This window comes from Caretta caretta, chromosome 7, assembly GCF_965140235.1.
Source record: "Caretta caretta isolate rCarCar2 chromosome 7, rCarCar1.hap1, whole genome shotgun sequence".
NCBI classification, from domain to species: domain Eukaryota; kingdom Metazoa; phylum Chordata; order Testudines; family Cheloniidae; genus Caretta; species Caretta caretta.
In genome coordinates this window covers 55474072-55495791 of record NC_134212.1, presented here as the reverse complement: position 1 = coordinate 55495791, position 21720 = coordinate 55474072, and the positions used below count along the sequence as shown (strand labels likewise).

Sequence of the window (21720 nt, the reverse complement as noted above, 5' to 3'; positions counted from 1 at the left end):
TGTTCCTCTGAAACCACTCAATATGAAGTTGTTCTCAGTGGAATTCCAAGCCATTTCTATTTGCATTGTTCAGCCCCCAAACTTTAGGTTTCATTGAAACACTTAGCAATGTCCTTTTAATATCTGATTTGCAGAGTTTGCAAATTCCTTGGATTAGCAGCAGTACAGGCTGGTGTAAATGAGGAGCTGATGACCTGACATTGCTACATTGTGACAACAAGCGAGCTGTGTCTCCTGTCTAGGGCAGTCTGGGCTCCCATCTTGTCTGTCTTCTTGCCTATTCACTCTCACAAACTTTCTTCGGTTCTGGCTATCCGGGCCTCTCTACACGACAGACACAAGCAGGTCCGGGCAACTGGCTAAAGTTCAGTTGATTATAAGTATGGCTCCAATTTGCAATCTAGACTGATCCTTAATTGTGTTTTGTAACCAGGCTACATCCATGGAGCACTGGCTGTAGTCCCTCTAGATCAGGAGTGGCACAATTTCATAGTTTGGATCACTTTTCTATAGGGTATGTCTCCTGTGCACCTCCTTTCCCATTGGCAATCAAATAACATTCCAGTGGCAGCTATAGCACTTGCTTGCATGGGAAAGCTACATTAGGAAATTACTCAATATATCTTTAGCTGCTTTTATTTGAATGTAGCAGCCGGAAACAGGGAAGAGAACCAGCACCACATTAGCAGCCAACTCTCCATGGACCATCAGCAAGTATTTGAGAAGCCCCAGTTAAGGAGCCTCTGATGTGAATTAGATCTCGAAGGTCTGACCAGGACTTTATGAACACAATTAAGGCCCAGTCTGCAGTGCAAATTGGAACCATAATTGTAACCAGGGTCCCTGGAATAGCTGCATTAGTACAGGAGGCAGGAGGCCTTTGTGGGTGAGGCTGGAAGTATTGTAGGGGGCAGGCACAGGGACTTTATTAAAGGCACATTTAATTAGAATTCTCAGGGTCAGAATTTCTTGAGAAAGATCTGATCCCTTTTTAAAGCCTTTGTGGAAAAGCAGCATCACTTGCCCCATAACCTCAGCCATGCGGAACGCAATGCCATCCACAGCCTCAGAAACAACTCTGACATCATAATCAAAAAGGCTGACAAAGGAGGTGCTGTTGTCATCATGAATAGGTCGGAATATGAACAATAGGCTGCTCGGCAGCTCTCCAACACCACTTTCTACAAGCCATTGCCCTCTGATCGCACTGAGGGTTACCAAAAGCAACTACAGCATTTGCTCAAGAAACTTCCTGAAAAAGCACAAGATCAAATCCGCACAGACACACCCCTGGAACCCCGACCTGGGATATTCTATCTACTACCCAAGATCCATAAACCTGGAAATCCTGGGCACCCCATCATCTCAGGCATTGGCACCCTGACAGCAGGATTGTCTGGCTATGTAGACTCCCTCCTCAGGCCCTACGCTACCAGCACTCCCAGCTACCTTCGAGACACCACTGACTTCCTGAGGAAACTTCAATCCATCGGTGATCTTCCTGATAACACCATCCTGGCTACTATGGTTGTAGAAGCCCTCTACACCAACATTCCACACAAAGATGGACTACAAGCCGTCAAGAACACTATCCCCGATAATGTCACGGCTAACCTGGTGGCTGAACTTTGTGACTTTGTCCTTACCCATAACTATTTCACATTTGGGGACAATGTATACCTTCAGATCAGCGGCACTGCTATGGGTACCCGCATGGCCCCACCGTATGCCAACATTTTTATGGCTGATTTAGAACAACGCTTCCTCAGCTCTCGTCCCCTAAAGCCCCTACTCTACTTGCGCTATATTGATGACATCTTCATCATCTGGACCCATGGAAAAGAAGCCCTTGAGGAATTCCACCATGATTTCAACAATTTCCATCCCACCACCAACCTCAGCCTGGTCCAGTCCACACAAGAGATCCACTTCCTGGACACTACAGTGCTAATAAACAATGGCCACATAAACACCACCCTATACCGGAAACCTACTGACCGCTATTCCTACCTGCATGCCTCCAGCTTTCACCCTGACCACACCACACGATCCATCGTCTACAGCCAAGCTCTGCGATACAACCGCATTTGCTCCAACCCCTCAGACAGAGACAAACACCTACAAGATCTCTGTCAAGCTTTCTTACAACTACAATACCCACCTGCAGAAGTAAAGAAACAGATTGATAGAGCCAGAAGAGTTCCCAGAAGTTACCTACTACAGGACAGGCCTAACAAAGAAAATAACAGAACGCCACTAGCGGTCACTTTCAGCCCCCAACTAAAACCCCTCCAACGCATTATTAAGGATCTACAACCTATCCTAAAGGATGACCCAACACTCTCACAAGTCTTGGGAGACAGGCCAGTCCTTGCCTACAGACAGCCCCGCAACCTGAAGCAAATACTCACCAACAACCACATACCACACAACAGAACCACTAACCCAGGAACTTATCCTTGCAACAAAGCCCGTTGCCAATTGTGCCCACATATCCATTCAGGGGACACCATCACAGGGCCTAATAACATCAGCCACACTATCAGAGGCTCGTTCACCTGCACATCCACCAATGTGATATATGCCATCATGTGCCAGCAATGCCCCTCTGCCATGTACATTGGTCAAACTGGACAGTCTCTACGTAAAAGAATAAATGGACACAAATCAGATGTCAAGAATTATAACATTCATAAACCAGTCGGATAACACTTCAATCTCTCTGGTCACGCAATCACAGACATGAAGGTCGCTATCTTAAAACAAAAAAACTTCAAATCCAGACTCCAGCGAGAAACTGCTGAATTGGAATTCATTTGCAAATTGGATACTATTAACTTAGGCTTGAATAGAGACTGGGAGTGGCTAAGTCATTATGCAAGGTAGCCTGTTTCCTCATGTTTTTTCCTACCCCCCCCCCCCCGATGTTCTGGTTTAACTTGGATTTAAACTTGGAGAGTGGTCAGTTTAGATGAGCTATTACCAGCAGGAGAGTGAGTTTGTGTGTGTATGGGGGTGGGGGGGATGTGAGAAAACCTGGATTTATGCAGGAAATAGCCCGACTTGATTATGTAAAGAGTTGTCACTTTGGATGGGCTAGCACCAGCAGGAGAGTGAATTTGTGTGGGGGGGTGGAGGTTGAGAAAACCTGGATTTGTGCTGAAAATGGCCCACCTGATGATCACTTTAGATAAGCTATTACCAGCAGGACAGTGGGGTGGGAGGAGGTATTGTTTCATATTCTCTGTGTATATATAAAGTCTGCTGCAGTTTCCACGGTATGCATCTGATGAAGTGAGCTGTAGCTCACGAAAGCTCATGCTCAAATAAATTGGTTAGTCTCTAAGGTGCTACAAGTACTCCTTTTCTTTTTGTCTTAACGTGTGGTTCTCTAAGCTGTATGTGCAGGCAGAATGCTCCCACAACACCATGGTAATGCTGACCGTCTTTAAAGAATTGGCTTATTTTGCCTTGCAAAAGCCTTGTTCTTTCTGTACCCGGGGCCCATTGAGAGTTCTCACCTGTGTCCCCTTTCCGCGTACTTTTGTCTAGGAACATCTGCTCAGCAGCTGGATGCCTCCTTCAGTACAAATGCCACCCTGGAAATCTTTGAGATTGACTTCAGGGACCCTTCCCTGGACATGAAGTGCAGAGGAATCCTTCCTGCTTCCAACAGGTACTGGTGCTTCCTGCTAACGTGTTGGTACAGTGGCTGGATCTGACTAATGACCAGTGCAGGGCGAGACGCGGGGGGGAGGGGGGGTTGTTCAGATCTTCAGGGTGAAGCTGATCACATGTTGGGGCCTGGAAAGAATCCTGCCCAGCACCAATCCTCCAATGCATGCTCATTGCACAGCTTGGCAAGGTGGGAAGAGTTTGGAACTCATCTATTCAGATGTAGGACCATGGTACATCCACATTGATCAGTGGGGAAATCTGAAGGTGCCATAGGGTGGCTGGGGTGGGTGGGTGAGTGGTGACTATTGGCCCACATCCCATGTAATATTTTGATGAGGATATGAAATTAAAAGGCCATGAGATGGAGTAGTGAAACTGGGCAGGAAGGGGCTGATGGTAAACCTATTCACCAGATAATTTATTAATAGGCGGCAGTCCTGGGGTTCAGGGATATTTACACCACAGAGCTACAGCAGTGCAGACGCCCAGTGTAGATGCTAACGCTGATATAAAGCAGGGCTTGCAGTGGTGCCACATACCCTGGTTTCCACCCAGGATATTTTCACAGAATTCAAGGCCACAAGGAGCAATTATGACCATCTAATCTGACCTCCTGTATAACACAGGTCAGAGAATTTCACCCACTGATTCCCACAGCCAGTTGGGCAGTGTACTTAAACTGGGTGTTTAGATCGGTGTAGCTACATCAGTGCAAAGTCCCTAATGTAGCTGTGCTTGTACTGGGCTGACCTTTGCAATTCTCCGCCTTGGAAGGTGTTGGGGGGGAGGCACAGCTCTTGGGTGATGAGGACCCATTGCCCTCTGAGAAAGGGAGCTGCCCTTTGAGATGGAGGGTGATGGGATACCACTTGGGATGTCTGATGGGTGTGAGCTGGGAGCATCACCCCCTGGTGCTGGGATTCCTAGCAAAAGTGCCTGTGCGTGAGTTAGCATGAACTGACTCATGTCAGATGCTGTTGCTCTGCCCTGACTTTACTCTGGCCAGGTTTCTCTTTTCTCCTTAGGTTTCACAAGCTGATCTGGGGCAGCTTTGGAAACGGGCCTTCTGATTCCTCTGGGGTGATTGCTGGTGGAGGGGATAATGGAGTGCTAACGCTGTTCAGCGCAACCCAGATTCTGACATCAGGGACAGAGCCTGTGATCGGACGGAGGGAGAAGCACACTGGCCCCGTTCGAGCTCTTGACTTTAATCCTTTCCAGGTGTGCAGCCCGTGAAATGCTACAGCTGCCTTCTATCATGACCTGGCACAGCCATCCTGGCTTCCACACTGACTAGCTCCCTTGTTCAGAGGGATTAAGTCTTGAGTGGACAGCCTGTAGACCGGAGCAAAGAAGGGGCTGCTTGTAAAGGCACTCAACTGGGACTCAGGAGATCTAGATTCAGTGCTCCAGACTCCCTGTGTGACCTTGTACAGATCACTTCATCTCTCTGTGCCTCTGTTGCCCATCTGTAAAACTGAGATGCTAATACTCCCTTTGTCTTGTCTGGTTAGACAGTTAGTTCTCTGTGGCAGGGATACTCTTAGTATGTGTTTGTACAGTGCCTAGCACAGTGAGGCTTTGATCATGGTTGGAGAATCTAGGCCCTATTGTAAGACAAATATATCATAGTCTGAATACTGAGGTGTCTGATGGTCACAGAGACCTAGATGCCAGTTCAGGGCTTGCCTCAGCCCTTGTGGATGCCCTGCACCTTCCTGGAGCTTGGAATGCCTTTGGCTCTCGGCCATTGGACTGTGTTTAGTCGGACCGGGAAGCTTTGCCATTCTGCCCCTTGGCAGGGTGTGCTGGGGGGAGTCAGGCTGTACACGTGTTCTGAACATGCAGTTTACTAGGCAAAAAAAGTAGATGTGATCCACAGCCAAAGAGGGAGGACTGGAAAGGAGTCCGGGACCATGACTAGTCATAACCTGGATAATTCTCTGCTCCCGAACACTCCCCATGCAGACCCAGTGGAGTACAGGCGTCATTTCTAACTCCATCCTGTTGTCACGGTGCACTGTTAAATAGCTGCCTTTTCCCACCTTACCAATGGCTGCGTTTCAGAGATCCCTGTTTGTGGTCACTCTGCCCAATCTGCTCAGTATTTTGGGATCCTTTGGGGTAGCAGGTGCCAGAGATATAAAATAATCTTCTCCTCCCTCACCCCAGTCCCTAAGGTCCACTTGGGGTTCCGTCTCCCTTCCCCTTTGTACTGTGGGCACGTTTTCGGGGGGGGCCCACTGCCCCAGCAGGGATGCATTCTGGGCTGGGCCGAAAACCAGTGATGTATGATTCCACTTAGCTCACACCTCCTCTCGTTTTGTTGTTTTTTTTTATTGTGGTTAGTCTAAGGATATCCGTTCTCTACCCCCATGGATCTCGTGAGTGGAGAGATAACAGTGCTTTTGCTTTCCCTGCAGTGTAACCTCCTGGCCTCTGGGGCCAACGATTCTGAAATTTACATCTGGGACTTGAATAATTTCAGTGTGCCAATGACGCCAGGGGCTAAATCTCAGGTAAAGGGGCTTCTCTGTGGTCAGGGTCCTTGTTCACTAGAAGTGCTGCGTCCCTGGACAGCTACCTGAGACTGGAGGGAGCGGGGAGTGATCCCACTCCAGTAACAGCCAGGGATCCATCTGATAGGTGGGGCATGGAACAGACCCAATCAGTCACTGGGGAAATAGATCAGAACCTAAGAGCAGGCCTCTTTTCTGGGAGATGGCAGAGGTGGTCCATGTGGCAAGGGGGAGGTTGTGCGGTGTTGGTGGGTGTGCTGCTGGGCGGGGATAAGTTCTCTATGGAGACTTTGCACTAGGTGGATTTGAATGAGATAACCAATCAGTGTGTTACATCCTCTAGCTGGGCAGGTCGGGCTCTCCGTAATATGCTTATCGGGCCTTTCTGGGGAAATAAGGGTTCTGCTAGCGATCTTGAGAGACACCAGAGGCTTCGATTAGCGTAATACCACAGCGCAGCCAACAAGCAATAGGTGGGGCGGGGCTCATCTGTCACTCCTGGATGGTGTCCCTTGGCTTTAAAGGGGAAGCAGCCCTTTCCAATAGTGATTTATAAGCGAGCGAGCTCCCCCTTGTGAGCAACACAATTAGCTGTTGTCATTCACTCAGTGAAAAGACTGCTGAGCCTCTCCTGGGACAGAACACCCTCCTTTCCTGCCTTGTGCATTATGATAGGGTGAGGGGAGTTAGCCCTTGATTCTGTGCGCTCCTGAGATGCTGCAACAGGTCCTCTTCCCATGTGTGTTCTCTCACTGGGGTCTCTAGTCTGCAGCCTAATCTCCGTATATCCCAGGCTGCTGAGCCCTTCAGCCCTGTCTGATTGCATTGCTTCATGTTGGCATTAATCGTGTATGACACACGTGGCCGATACAGACTGTGGCGTGGAATCCAGTACATGCTTCCTAAACTTCATGGCCTTTCCTAGGGAACGTTCCCATTCAGAATGGCGTTTTCCTTAGTGTTCTCCACCTAAAGGCTTCCCCGGCCCTAGCCGGTTGCCGTCAGTGCTGCTGATGTTTCCTACCTGATCAGCAACTCACTCAATCAGTGATTGTGGCACAGAATCTATAGATCCTCTGGGAATGCGTCTGAGCCCTTAGTGCACTCTGAGTCAAGCCAGTGATGGGAACCCCATTCTCCCACACGGGTATAATGAATCTGTGGCCTCTCTTACCTCGTCAGCCTCAAGAAGACATCAGCGCGGTGTCCTGGAATCGTCAGGTGCAGCACATCCTGTCCTCTGCTCACCCCAGTGGGAAGGCCGTCGTGTGGGACCTCAGAAAGAACGAGCCCATCATCAAAATCAGCGACCACAGCAGCAGAGTGAGTGGGGGAAGGACTGTGGGCTGGCCTCCCAGGGCTGGCCTCTCAGTTGCCCTGCAGCCCACCAGTGCAAACGGGCTGCATGGGACCCTGGGGGAATAGCCCCGGAGCAAGAGGCCTTCTGTGCAAATGGCAGGGATGACTCTGCAGTACCTACCCCTCCCATGGGATGCACCTTTGCACGGGGCATCTGATGTGCAACGTTTGCATGGGGCGTCTGATGTGCAACGTTTATCAACGATGTGCAAGAGAGCCTGGCCGGGGCATTCTTACACCTTAGGGATTCTGTGCCACTGCGGTGGCCCAGAGGGTCCTGTTGTTTGTCCCTCTTAGCATGCTGAGGAGAGAGGCAAAGGATCAGATGGGCCATGGGAACAAACTACCTGCCCGCTCCTTAGCGTGCTCCCTCCAGATCAGTTTTGAGGCGCACAGGCATGTGGGAGGTGTGTGGGGAATTGACGCTGCTGCTGTGCTGTACATGGGGTGAACACAGGGCAGCACTCTACTGGGCTGGGAACCTGCACCTTCCACCAGCACTAGGTTCACGTTAAAGCAGCGAAGAAAAGGAATAAAGTCACCAATCTGTCAGAAATCAGAGGAGCTGCAGCCAAATGTCTGATGTTTCTGTATGTCCCATTGCTGTTACAAATGTTTCTCTGAGGAGGGGAGAGCCAGATTCTTGTGTGTCTGGGCCAGCAGTCAGGTGAACATATGACCTTGCCGGGGTGAAATGTGTGCTACAGAGGCAAGTCTGGGATCTCCATCTACAAGGCAGATGAGGAAAACTGTTCCTTGGGCAAGGATTGCGTTAGAAGCTCCATGGCTGGTGAAAGAAAAGAAAAAGTCCCTGCACACTAACCAAATGAGAAATGAGACCCTTTGCTCTCCCTTTGCCTAGGGTGCGCTTGCCCTGGAGTTCTAGCTCATTCCTAAGAGGAGTGTGGTCTAGTGGACTGGTCAGGGTACTTGTGAGTTTTAATCCTGGCTCTGCTACTGATTTCCTGTGTGGCCCTGAGCCAGCCCCTACATATGTCTGCTTAGTTTCCCCATCTGTGTAACTGGTGCACCAATGTTTACCTTCCACGTGGGGGTGTTACGAAATTTAGCTGGTCTCTAGTGCTCTGGAGAGTTAAGTACTAAGTGTTATGTCTCTGGGCCACCGAGGGCATGTCTACACTACAATCTTAAATCACCCTATGTTAAGTCAATTTACAGCCATTGCAGGTTACATGCAGTACATTGCAGGTTACATGCAGTAATTATTGTGGTGGCTAATGTCCACACTACCCTCCTTCTGTCGGTGATGTGTGTCCTCACCAGGAGCGCTCCCACCAACTGAAGAGGGGGCAGTGTTGGGGGCCAGCTGTTCTCTGGGCTTCTCGCCTCCAGTGAGGAGATTCATGCCCAGAGTCCAGTTGGTTGTCATGCTCTCAGAGGGGGAGACAGCCAGGCTCCCAGCCAGGAGGGAGCTGGGGGGGTCAGCTGGACTCCCCGCCAGAAGCATGGAGTCAGGACCCCAGGGGACAGCAGGGCTCCCAGCAGGGAGCCCAGGCAGCAGCCCAAGCTGGGAGCCTGGGTGGCAGCCCAGCTTGGAGCAGAGACCTGGCAGCAGTCTGGTTGGGGACCCAGGTGCTCAGCTTTCTTGTCAATTTCACAGCTCCAGCCCTGAAATTGACCAGACAGCCAACAGTCTACACAGACACTGCATCACCTTAACTACATCAACATAAGCGCTACGCCTCTTGTGGAGATGGATTTATGATGTCATTGTAGTGGGGCACTTATATGGGCAGAACAAGGCTGTAGTGTGGACACTGACATAATTAGGTTGAGGTGAGCTGCCTTACCTTGAGCTAACTGATTAGTGTAAACCCAGCCTTCATTTGTTGTCAGTCAGCTCTACGGTGTTGTCAGCCTATGCTGTTGTGTCCTCAGATGCACTGCTCGGGAATGGCCTGGCACCCAGAAGTTGCTACCCAGCTGGTCCTTTCCTCTGAGGACGACCGCATGCCGGTGATCCAGATATGGGACCTACGCTTTGCCACCTCTCCTTTGAGCCAGCTGGAGGGGCACACAAGGTAGGAGCCTAGCTGTTGCTCTGCCTCTCTGAGGATTCCCATCTTTCAGGGTCCGGCTGTCTGGCGTTTGAATTGAGGAGCAGAGATGTCTGAGTTTCATTCTAGCCTGACTGAGGCAGAGAAGTCATGTAGCAATGCTGCTGCTGTGCTAAAGCGTCCACATAAGCTGCTACAGTGTGACTGGAATAGGGAGCGGGGCCGTCTTGCTTTCATGGAGCGACTGTTACGTCTGGTCTGTTTCAGGGGAGTCCTGTCTATCTCTTGGTGCCAGGCTGACCCTGAGCTCCTTCTCAGTAGTGCCAAAGACAACCAGATCTTGTGCTGGAACCCCTGCGTTGGTGAGGTGCGTTGCAGGTTTGATTCCATGGCAGTAAGTACAAACTTTCTGCCTGGTATGTATTTGCATGCTGTGCCGAGGGTGTGTCATTTAACATGTTGTCCCACTTTGGTGCATTTTCCAAACCATTCCAATGCCCATTCTGGAGAGAGCGAGAACGTGCGCTGTCTGTCTGTCTACCCCAGGACTTTTCTTTTGTTGGTTTATTTCTCCCTTTTTGTTGCTATTTTTCTTCTGGGGTATTTCCTTCCCTTGACAGCAGGTGCTACCACATTACAGTGCTGGGAGCAGAAGCACTTTAAGTATGTCTGTCTACACTTCTGGTGGTGTGTCGCATATAGATGCTTGCCCACCCAGCTAGCATGGGTAAAAATAGCAGTGTGGCTGGAGAGGTGCAGCTTAGGCTAGTAGAGTAGAATGCCCTATACCTGAACCCCTAGGTATATGCCCTATGTGGGCTCTCTGTGTACCCAAGCCATGACCCCCACATCTACACTGATTTTGCAGCATAGCGTCCCTCTGTCTCTCTGCTTCCGGACTCTCCCCCTGCTGCTGGAGGCTTCCGTTGTGGTGTGTAGCTGCGGGTGTGGTGCCTGCAGGATACATGCCACCCCAAGGCTAGTCATAGCCTTTGAAAACAGAGTGAAGCTGACTAGGGTTCCACATTCCAAATCAATTTCACTCTGCAGCCCAAACCCTTCTGCTCTTACACACTGCAGCTCTCTGGGGCCTCCTGGTGTTGGTGCTAGTTTCTCTGAAATATTGCACCTGCAGTGTGTCCTAACTGGTGGACTACAAGGAAGTTGATCGTGCTCAGGGTGCATTATGCATGGTGAAATGTCAGGAATGTGTGACAGACCTGCCATGCGTAAGTGGCTTGGGGGAAAACAAGTGACTGTTCCTTATAACATTCTGCCTCCTCCCCATCCATGTTAGGTGATTTATGAGCTGCCCACTCAGAGCCAGTGGTGCTTTGATGTCCAGTGGTGCCCTCGGAATCCATCAGTCTTCTCCGCTGCCTCTTTCGATGGGTGGATCAACGTTTATTCTGTTATGGGTGGGAGCCTAGCAGCTCAGCAGAAGACTCAAGCTGACAAGGTAGAGTCCCATGGAACAGAGAACGGGCGTGCTGGCTGGGCCAGTGATGGTGTGGCAGTTGGTGCTTGGGTTGAGGGGGCACTGGAAGGTAGAGTGTTGTTTCACTGTGGCCACAGGTGCTGCAGTGAGCCCACCTGTGTGGGGGTCTCTGGTCCACACGCTGTTTGTGAAAACCAAAGATTAATTGTGGGGAGGTGGTCTGGCTTTAGGCTGGCCGGCTAAAGTCCAGCCAGAGCCTCAAGGATTCTGGACCAACGTTGCTGATTGACAGAAATCTGACTCAGTATCCTTTTATCAATTTTATTAAAGCTATTAAACAAAAATAAAATGAAGTAAACATATCACCTCGACTAAAGAATTTTACCCAAGCCATCCTAATCTATAGCTTGGAGCAGGTTTTTGGTATTAAAACAAAATTGTCATCTAATGTCAGGAACACAGCCTCTGAGCCAATTACAAAGTTTCCTTCTTAAATTTCAATTCTCCCTTCCCCCAACAGAAATATTACAATACAGGCCTTAGCAGAATGTTCTGATAAGCCAAAGTTTGTCAACTCTTATTTGGCAGACAGCTTGGAGTTTCTTAGGACTCTCAAAAGACAGGACATGCTTTAATGAGCATCTTTATGATGCTGTTTAGAGATGGTAAACCTGGTGAACTTTCTGGCACTTTCCCTGTGTAGACGTCACTGGTGCATATACACATAAATGTGCAACCAACCACGCTGTTTTATTCTCTAATATTAATCTGGGATGTCTTCCACTTCATACAAACAAGGGCAAAAATAGAAAAAAGGAAAATAAAGCGACTCTCAGACTCCTCCGCTCTTGTAGGGTTCTGGACTGTTCGGAGATAGGAGCTAGAACTGCCGTCAAGGAGTTAGCAGGTCCTGTGGCTGGCCCAGTGCTTCACGTCAGCAGGCTTTTTCAGGGCGTAGAGAGGCTGGTGGAGGGTTGGCATAGCCGGTGTGGTGGTGTGCTGACTGCCTTCCCCTGAGGTGATCAGTTTTGGGGTTCTGGAAGGTCAGTCTTCCCTCAACGGCCTTGTTGACCTAAAAGGTGAAGCTTCTCAGCCTTACCCTGGGTTCTTATTATTTGTCATCTTCGCTCACTCTGACTTCCCTGCCTCCCTCCAGGATCTTTGGATAAATCTGGTGCGAGGCCTATCTTGGAGCCATGCTATTTGGTCCTGTTAGGTTCAAGTTGGGTCATGCATAGCGAACTTCAGTTCTGGGGAAGGACCTGCTTAAGCCAGCAATTTAAAAAAATGGTTAATGTTTGCATGCCACAGGGGCTGCATGTCTGTGATCTCCCAGAAATATTTAAAAAATACAGCTCAGGACACTTTTGAGGAGGCTGCCACAGTGTCCTCTGGGTGAAAATGTCATGAGATGTCGTCATAGCGCCAGTTGACAGAACATTCAACACACAATCCTATAAAAATAACTGGTTTAAAAGACCCTCGCAACAAACAACCACTCAACAGTCCCCCATCAGCAAAAATTAAAAACAAGTCAGACAAGTTATGACCAGTTGTTCGCCTTCTTTGTGGGAGACAATGACATTTAGTAATCTTTTTATTTAGGAGTGAGGTGGTAGGACAAACAGCTTCCCTTTGGAAGTTTTCATGTTAATAGAGAGAAGTAACTTCTCAAGCTGAAACCCATTTAAGAACTAAAACTCACTGAGGTTTGTATAAGGTGTGTATCCCAGGTATGCTGTGTCGCTCATAAGGATGTGCTGTCACTGCCCCTGGGAACATGCTAATATCCTATTTCTTCACCACCGAGAATAACCAGAGGAGGGTAACTAACACCTGGGCCGGGCTGAATGATCTTATTGCCTGGAGAGTGAGATGTAACTTTTTTTATTTCCCTCCTCTGATCTCAGATCTCCTCCTCCTTTAACAACCTGGACCCCTTCGGCACGGGACGGACCCTTCCTCCTCTTCAGGTGCCGGAGCAGGTGGCTCAGACCACCTTGATCCCTCCACTGAAAAAGCCCCCCAAGTGGATTCGCAGGCCGGTGGGGGTCTCGTTTGCAGTAAGTGTGCGGCGCATTCTTGCCTGGAAAGGAGAGTGGTTATGGCCCCCATGGGGGGCTCAGAGGGGATCTGGTTCCCATGTTAGGAACCGTTGTGATTTTTATGGTGCTGGCAGTTTTGATGGAGGGCTGTGTGGCTCCGTTGGCAGGGAATCCTTTGCTGCGGTGTTCAGAGGCCTCGCCAACAACATCTGTCCCTATAGCAGTGATGGGGGCTTGCTCTGAAGGGAGGGAGCTGCTGTTTGACTCCCATGTCCTTCCCATTGGATAGTTTAATGAAACTAGCCCAGTCTCAGAAGTGCTTTCCTTGTAGGCAAGGTCTGTTCTCTCCTGCCTTTCCTCCCAGTCCATTGTCCATCTTTTCCCCTTTCCCTATTCCCTCTTCTCCCCCATATCCTTATTGTCTCCCTCTCCTCTTCTGCCACCCCGCTTTTCTCCCAGATTGTGCTGCTGCCCTGCTTTCTTATCCGCTGCCCTGGCTTGTGCCGTTTCAGAGAAGTGTTGTAGCCAGTTTGTTCCTTCTGTCATCCATTTAGCATTGTGTTATGTGCTGTTATGATCAGTTCATATGCTATTTCATCTATAATCAATGTATGCTAAATAGATGTACGTTACTAGGCCGTAGGCTTAAGAACGCTTGACATGAGTGGGTGACCTAGGAATAACCCTATGCCAGTAAGGTCATTGTGTCTGTGGTCACTATCCTTGGATTTCGTGTGCTCCTAGAGTCTCCACATTTGAGAAAAGCACCAGTGGTGATTTTCACTCTGTTAAGCTTGAAACTGTAGCAACAGAAGGTGAACCCACAGTAGCATAATACAAAATTACTAAATTAAATAAGTAAAGGCTCCAGTGTACTCCATTAGTTTGATGATGTCTGTTGCAGTTGGCCCCTCTGTTGCACAGAAGAGTCATTCCAAACAGCATCTGGTCCTCTGTGCTGTTGACGTTTGCAGTGAGCTACATATGACTGCATACGCACAGTGGGTGTCACTGAGGATTGTGGTTCTGATGCTGCAGGTCCTGGGTTTGATCCCTGCAGAAGACAGCAGCATCTGTGTGTGCGCAGCTGTGGTGTGCCTGGGTTCCTCGTGATTGCCCTGTTCAGGGCCATTGGTGTCTGCTGAGGCCTCTCCAGCTCCCAAAATTAGTGTGTGCTGGTTTTTACCCTCACGTGTATGGACACTTACTTTTTCCCTCTCTCCTTCTCAGTTTGGGGGGAAATTAATCACGTTTGGCCTCTCCAAGGCCCCAGCACCGCAAATGCAGCAGAGTCCCCCACGCCAGGTGTTCATCAGCCAGGTCGTTACTGAGACGGAGTTCCTGGCCCGATCCAGAGAACTGCAGATGGCCCTGCAGTCGGGAAACCTCCTGGACTATTGCCAGAGCAAGATCCAGGCAGCCCAGTTGCAGTTTGAAGAGAATCTCTGGAACTTCCTGAAGGTAGGACAGCCCTGATGAAGGCCAGAGACCTCATTCCAATGCCTCTGCATTCCTGGCATGGGTTCTCCACGTGCCCATCACACTTGCCCCTGGCCTCATGTATTCCCAGCTCTTCAAGGGACAGCAATAAACAGAACAGACTGACTGGGAGTTTCGCCATAAACACACCCCATAACCACCCGCTTGGGCAAAGCCTTGGTTAAAAGCTAAACGCATAGGGCTGGAGGCCTCCTCTCCTTTTCATAGGTACAGTGCTGGCATCAGACTGTGTCGGGGGCTCAGTCAGGATACTGTACGCAGCAGTGCCAGGCAGACACTCAGCCTCCTCTAGGCCTGTAGTGATCTCAGTGGAGTGCACTCCCTCGTTCCCCAGGCAAAAGCCCTAATGGGCTGAGATCAGCCTGGAAGGGTTGAGGCACCTGTGATGTCAGCAGGATTGTTTGCTCCCTCCCTCAACCCTTTTGCCATGTAGACCATCCAGAAGGTGATTGAGCGCTTTGCCTCTATCTTCCGTGCCAGACTCCAAGGTCCTTAAGGCCCATCAGTTTGAGGTCCTGCCTAGTGTTTGGGGCCCAGCCAGCCTTGCTGCTCCCTCCAAGTACAGCCAAAGAGAGGTGCTCTAGCCAAGAGTGCTTCACTTTCTAGCCAGGGCCTGCAAGAACTAGATCAGCTTCTGTCTAGCTTGGACATAGTTCGGCTAAATCCTCTGTCCACACTTGGTCAGAACTCCCGACAACATCACTGGGAGCTTTGACTTCAGATGGGCTGAGGGCTGGAATCTGATCCCCTTCCTCAAATGGAACAGTACCTTACTCCACAAGTAGTCCCATTGACTTAAATGAGGCTGGCTGGAGGAGTTAGGTCCTACTCAACACAAGTAAGGATGTGAGAATCTGGCCCTGAGTAAACTGCTTGATTAGTCCCTTCTTATATTGGGTGATCACCTTTGAATCCCACCCAACTTCTCATCCATTGGGACAGAAACAACTCTGTGTTCCATGTATCACTGTCGGCCACAGACTACAATTGGAGATAGCAGCCTGCTCCATTCACTGGTCCAGTCCAGTTTTCTCTCTAGTAGACAGCACTGCCTTCTCCGACTGTGGCCTGTAGAGCGCAAGCAGGCCGTGTTGTGAGAGAGGAAATCAGTAACACACGTCCGTGAGCAGTGATAGTACTTAGTTCTTATATAGAATTCTCCATGCCTAGATCTCAGAGAGCTTTACAGAAGTCCCGTTTTACACTTGGAGAAACTGAGGCATAGAGAGACGTGACTTGCCCAAGGTCACTTAGTGACACAGATCTCCTGACTCCCAGCCCGGTCCTCTGTCCACTGGACTGTGCTTCCTGATGGGTGCTATAGGCATCTCTTATCACAGAACAGCTGTACTTTCAAGTACCGTTCCAAATCACGGCAGCTTGCAGGAGTGATTCTGCAGTGTGGGGATCGTTACCATAGTGTAACTGGCTAAAGGATGTGTATTAAAGGAAGCTGTACCTGTGTTAGTTAATCAGTGTCTGTGCCAGAATGCGATGACCAGGTTTTATTGCATTGCTGGTAGATGAGGTTAACAAAGTCTCAGCCTTCATCTTCCAAAGGGCAGCTTATTCCAGCTCCTAGGGAGCACCCAGGGTCCCCTGGTGCTAATCTGTAAACTGAGCACTACATTTTGCACTGCCATCGGCAGCTGGGTGTTGTCTCTGTGCAGATGCCTGGTTTTACGCACCTCTTTGTCTCCGATCCCTTTTGGGGCCCAGGTGAACATGGAGCCAGAATCCAGGGCTAAACTCCTGAAGCTGCTGGGTTATAGTAAAGAGGAGCTGCAGAAGAAGGTGAGTGGCCTTTTTGCTAAGCAATGTCTTTATTTAACAGAGGCAGTGACTGGTGAATTAGGGGACCGGTGAAGAACAGATTCAGGGGGTGCAGGAAAGAGGTATCTGCTGCACTATGTATTTTATAAGCAATTCCTCCTGAAAGGTTTCACTTGGGGGTGTCGCTTGAACATCTTTGCACCTGAACTAGGACTGGTCCTGTGGACTTAGAAGTGCATGCTTGTTTTGTTTCATTTGTGACCATGTGACTAGTGCTACAATGTGCTGGCTAGGGCGGGGCATAGTTCAGGTTTCAATCCCTGCCTCCAGTTCTCCCAGTGCACCTTGATCCTGACTTCCATCTCACCTGTGCAGCTTCTCCAGCACGTCTGGATGTGGCCTGCAGAACGCTCTGGCAGGCTCTGCCTTGGTCGAATGCTGGCTAATTGTGTGGGGGGTCCGTGATGCGCACATGGGAGCTATCATGAGACCACCACTTGTGATCTAAGCTGAGACTTGAATCCTGGTCTCCAGAGGTGAAAGGTTAATATACTTAACCCACTGAGCTGCTAGGTGGGAGCAACGGGGAGGGTGGAGTTAGGAAGTTTTCCTCCTCTCTCTTCTAATCTCTTCTGATCACTAGGCTCCTGCCCTACCCAGGGTAGCTTTACAAGATGCCAGCCCCTAACTCAAACCTTCACTCATTTCATGAACGAGTCCCAAAGCAGGTGACTCTGAGGGAGTGTACCAGCAGCCTCTGGAAATTTCAGGAGTTCAGCACAAACAGAGGTCCCATTAAAAGGAAAATTCTCCTGCAGCTTTAACTGATGCATCACGGCAATGCAGCTTTGTCCAAACTGTCTCTGCAAGCGCCACGTGTTATTAACTCCCCTCCGAATACTCGGCGAGAAGAGAGAGATCCGGGTGAGGTATGGAAATAGGTGGAAAGTGGATGAGGTGGTACGTTACTGGAATACTGCTCCAGGTGACACCGACAGAGTTGCAAAGGAGAGGGATCTTGCACCAGTGAGGACAGTGTTATGGCAAGGGGCAGAGAGGCCTGTACTAGCTGAGTAGCAAGGGGAGCCGGGAGAGATAGTGCCTGTGATGCAGGATGGGGGCGTTAATACAGAGTGTGATTTTTGAACCGGCTTTTGACGTGCTTGGGGAAGCCAATGGAGTTGTTTGTGGCTTCAGGCGACTTGGCCTTTTTGCTGCCCGCACGTTCAGCTTTGTGACAGAGGCTTGCCTCCGCAACTCTGTTTCTTCGCAGATCACGTCCTGTTTGGGGAACGGTATCCCAGAGAAACAGAACTTTCCTGAGGCAGATGGCTTGGCTCAGACTGCACAGCCGGCTCAGGTAGGCCCTGGTCTCCTCACTGGTCACTGAGAAGTGGGAGTCAGGGAGCAGAATGAACGAGGAGGACAAATTCCGACAAGTTCTGGGGCTCAGTGCAGGACTCCCTGGGCTGGACTAGGCAGTCAGAGCAAGGGAGGGTGACATGCAGGCTGTTGATGACACTACAGCAAGCCTTGTTCGAGCAGCTCTCAGTTAACCCAGCACTCAATGCGAGGGTTAACCTTAACCCTAACTTAGCTCCATGGCATAGCTTCTGGATGTCCTCTTGGGACCTTCTGGGGCAGGCTGGCACTCCTGTCATTGCTACACCGGTGGAGCTGCACTAGTGATAGTGCAGTGGCAGGAGATATGAAGGAGGTGGCCTGTGGGCTTCCATGCTGAAATCAGCTATAGAGAGAAACTCCCAGGCAGATAGAACAGCCGCAAACCACCCTCACCCAGCTCTGTAATCCATTGAAACTGTCTTAGTCAGGCTCGTTCTTCTGGGTGTGGCTCACGTCAACGTACACTCTCCCTGCTCTCTTTGCACAGGGCTCAAGACGCTGCGTGACCGAAGTGGGTACTGCTTCCTCCTCTTCAGGGTTCTTTGACAGCCTTGTCCCTCAGGACATGAGCACGCTGGAGATCCCAGTCACAACAGGTATTGCATGGCCCACATTATGGGAAGGGAGCCTCTGCCCTATAAGGTACACAGCCTGGCCCATTGACGCGCTGTGCAGTGTACCTCAACCCACCTCCTCTCCCCGTGCCCTTGGCATTGACCAGTGCACTTGCAGTGGGAGGCCCACAGAGGACAGAAACCCTAATCCTGGGTGAGGATCCACTTTCAGCACACGTGGTTTCTGGAGTGAAAGGCCTGGAGATGGATCGCAGTTGTTGCAGAGCTGCCATTCCACTAGTGTCCACGGTTCATTGCAGCCAGGGTGGTGGTGGGGCCCCTGGATGAACTGTTCAGTTGCTCGCCATAGTGCTGTGCATTTCTTTCCCTCTCTCCAGACACGGATGGGCTGATCAGCCAGGCACTCCTGGTGGGGAACTTTGCCGGTGCTGTGAAGCTGTGCGTGAGGGCTGACCGTTTTGCTGATGCCATCATTCTGGCTATCGCCGGGGGGGAGACGCTACTGCGGGAGACCCAGATGCAGTACTTTGCCAAACGGAAAACAAAGATTTCTCAGGTGAGTGCCCAGCGGTGTATATCCAGGCAGAGATGGGCGGGGCAGGGCAGGAGAGAGCAGACTGAGGTGGATGGCGCCCGGGCCGGTGTGCTTGCCTGCGTATACGCAGGTGGCTGTGAATGCCCCTGTGAGTGCATTGGCAGGGGTGAAATGCTGAACCGAGGGCTCTGTCCATCTAATTTCCAGCTCTGTCTAGGTATTTACACTGTGCTCATGATACCTTTATAAAACTTGCTCTCATCCAACAAATGATCTCTGCCTGCAGAGCCAGGATTTCCGCCCTTCTCTTCAGCTTGTGTCCAGCTTCTGGTATCTTCTGCCTCAGGAGGTTGCCGTTTAAATTATCCAACCCTTTTAGAAACCCATCGACGTTCCCTGAGCCTTAATGACCCTTTTCTTATGTTACCACAGAACTGTTTGAATCCCATGCTGCATGGCATAAACTGATCATTGTAAGGACCAGGAAAGAATTTTCCTCCTCCTTTCTACAGCATAGCATTACTAGACGGGGCATGGGTGGGTTTTCGCCTTTGGAAGCACTAAGAGCCAGTTACTGCTGGAGGCACAGTGGTGGACCATGGGGACAAGTTCACGTGAGCAGCCGTGATGTGGACACTGCATGCTAGTGTGACTCTGTGTGATGTCTTGCTCAGACCACCTAGAGCTGAGAGCCACTGTGTTACCACTCTGCCATAGCAAGAGTGAGCGCTCTGCTGCTGCGAAGCTGTGCATCACTTCCCTGGCTGCCTGGCCAGCATGCTCGTCAAGACTCTGCCCGTCTAAACCTTGCCTTGCAGGGAACAGTCAGTGAACCCCTAGCCCCAGTTCCCCCGAGACGTGTCTCTGCCGCATCCGGTCCCTCTCTTTGGGCACTCACAGCTGGTAGTACATTTGCTGCCTCCAAAGAGACAGAGCACACGCCAGCCTGTTAGCTTAGAAAGCGTGCTGTGTTTTGTTTGGACCCAGGCCTGTCTCGTTCTCTGGCTTAGTATCACTTAAATCCTTGTACTTTAAAAACGTTATTCTAGTTTTATGACTAACATTTAATCTTAGCAAGTTACAATCTCTGCCTAAGCAGTTTTCTTAGCCTGGTCTACACTGAGAAGTTAGGTTGGTATAACTACATTGCTCAGGGTGTGAAAAATCCACACCCCTGCATGGCGTAGTTAAGCTGACCTAACCTCCAGTGTAGAGAGTGCTAGGTCAATGAGAGAATTGTCCCGTCACCCTGGCCAGTGCCGCTCAGGCTGGTGGAGTACCCGTGTTGATAGAAGACCCCCTCCTATCGGCATATGTAGTGTCTTCATTGACTCACTGCAGTGGGGCAACTGCACTGCTGCAGCATTTTAAGTGTAGACAAGTCCTTGCTCACCTCAAGTTACCAGCATCTCTAGCCCACTGGACCCAGCATTCACTGAATCAAACAGTGCTGTTCCCTAAGTGACGGGTAACTAAAAGGTCTTTTCGCTCCTCTTGTATTACCCAAAGTCCATTGTCTCTGCCTCAAGAGCCAGGAAGGCTTGCTGGTGTGCAGACTCTGTCCCCGCTATGATTGTTAAGCAGTCTTCTCCCCAGCTTGTTTAGCCTGATGGCTTTGTTTACCTTCTATGTAAATGTACTTTCATTGTACTCTGCCTGTAGCCAAGCTTGTCAGACTGGTAAAGGCACTTTCCTCTGTCTAGGGCTGGCTGAACAGGTCTTAAGCACACATACAGAACTCTTTGTACACACCCCATACATACATCACAATGATTTTTCAGGACCAGCTTGTCACCAGTTTACATACGATACCTTATAGAACACCTTTGAGGTGCATATTCTGACAGCAGTGTGTTGAGGGAATGAGTATGTCAGGCCTGATGTGAGTTACGGTATGGGGGGCCCTCTGCCAGCTGGCACTAAGGGTTCTCCCAGGGTCACACTGTTAACCCAAGTGCAAGATAGATCTCTGTGTGAGCACGTATGAACCTTTACAGCTGCATCTGAGGTTTGAACCTGCGGGCTGACAGGCTGTTTGCTTCTCCTGCAGCTTCTTTCCTCCATCGTGCAGCAGAACTGGCAAGAAGTAATCTGCACATGTGACCTGCAGAGCTGGAAGGAGGCACTGGCCATCTTGTTAACGTACTCCAAACAGGAGGAATATGCCCTGCTCTGTGGTAGGTGGGACGCTTCATTTGGTGCAGAGTGCCTCCAGATTGTCTACAGAGAGAGATGGATGGAGCTTGGGAGGAAATACTTCGAAAATGGGCTAAGGGCTTTCCAGACAAGACAAATGAGAGCGTGACCCATCTGTGGGCTAAGGCAGGAGAGACAGAATCAGTGGAAGTGGGCTATATGAACGGTAAGGCAGGGCAGAGTCTCATGATATGAGACAAGGCTATGTCAATATCTCCTTCAGCCTGCATCCATGACTTGGGAAGAGCTATGGGCAGAGAGGGCAGTGACTTCTAATGCTGCCCAGACCTAGGTCCTGAGAAAGGTGTGTATATGTACAGGGCTCATCTGGGAAGGGGACGGAGCTCCTGGGGAGAGGGAAGGTAGGAGGGATGCACCCCACCTGCAAGTGGTTCTTCCTACTGCTTGCAGTCCTCACACACTTGCAAGCCTGGGAACAGGCTGAGAGTCACTTGGTGAGGGCTCAGTAGTTTTCCTCTTAGAGCCTGTTTAGGGCTAGGATTGGCCTGTGGGAAATGTGGCCAGCCAGGAATGAGCTAGTGATCGGGGTATAAAAGCTCTGGAGGCCATTACCTGGGAACCAGCCGGTGAACGGTAGGTGACTGACAGGGGTTTGCTATATTGTTTCCTTCCCTATTTAGCTTTAGCCAGGCTCTTGGCTATGGATTCATTGGTGACAC

General features: G+C 50.2%; 1 protein-coding gene across 8 annotated transcripts in view; it reads left to right on the top strand.

Moving 5' to 3' along the window:
* SEC31B (SEC31 homolog B, COPII component) overlaps positions 1 to 21720 on the top strand; it is a 43786-nt gene that overhangs the window by 6956 nt on the left and 15110 nt on the right. For 7 of the 8 annotated variants that reach the window (XR_012669323.1, XM_048857677.2, XM_075130703.1 and 4 more), the window contains 14 exons: positions 3553 to 3676; positions 4704 to 4899; positions 6102 to 6197; positions 7380 to 7520; positions 9456 to 9598; positions 9842 to 9941; positions 10872 to 11033; positions 12923 to 13075; positions 14288 to 14518; positions 16277 to 16351; positions 17604 to 17690; positions 18222 to 18330; positions 18687 to 18865; positions 20895 to 21021. Coding sequence is in view for 7 of the 8 variants with exons in the window: in XM_048857677.2 (XP_048713634.1) it covers positions 3553 to 3676; positions 4704 to 4899; positions 6102 to 6197; positions 7380 to 7520; positions 9456 to 9598; positions 9842 to 9941; positions 10872 to 11033; positions 12923 to 13075; positions 14288 to 14518; positions 16277 to 16351; positions 17604 to 17690; positions 18222 to 18330; positions 18687 to 18865; positions 20895 to 21021 (1923 nt within the window). In the remaining variant the exon portion in view is untranslated. The remainder of the gene's footprint in view (positions 1 to 3552; positions 3677 to 4703; positions 4900 to 6101; positions 6198 to 7379; positions 7521 to 9455; positions 9599 to 9841; positions 9942 to 10871; positions 11034 to 12922; positions 13076 to 14287; positions 14519 to 16276; positions 16352 to 17603; positions 17691 to 18221; positions 18331 to 18686; positions 18866 to 20894; positions 21022 to 21720) is intronic. The other variant, XM_048857681.2, reaches the window with a different exon arrangement.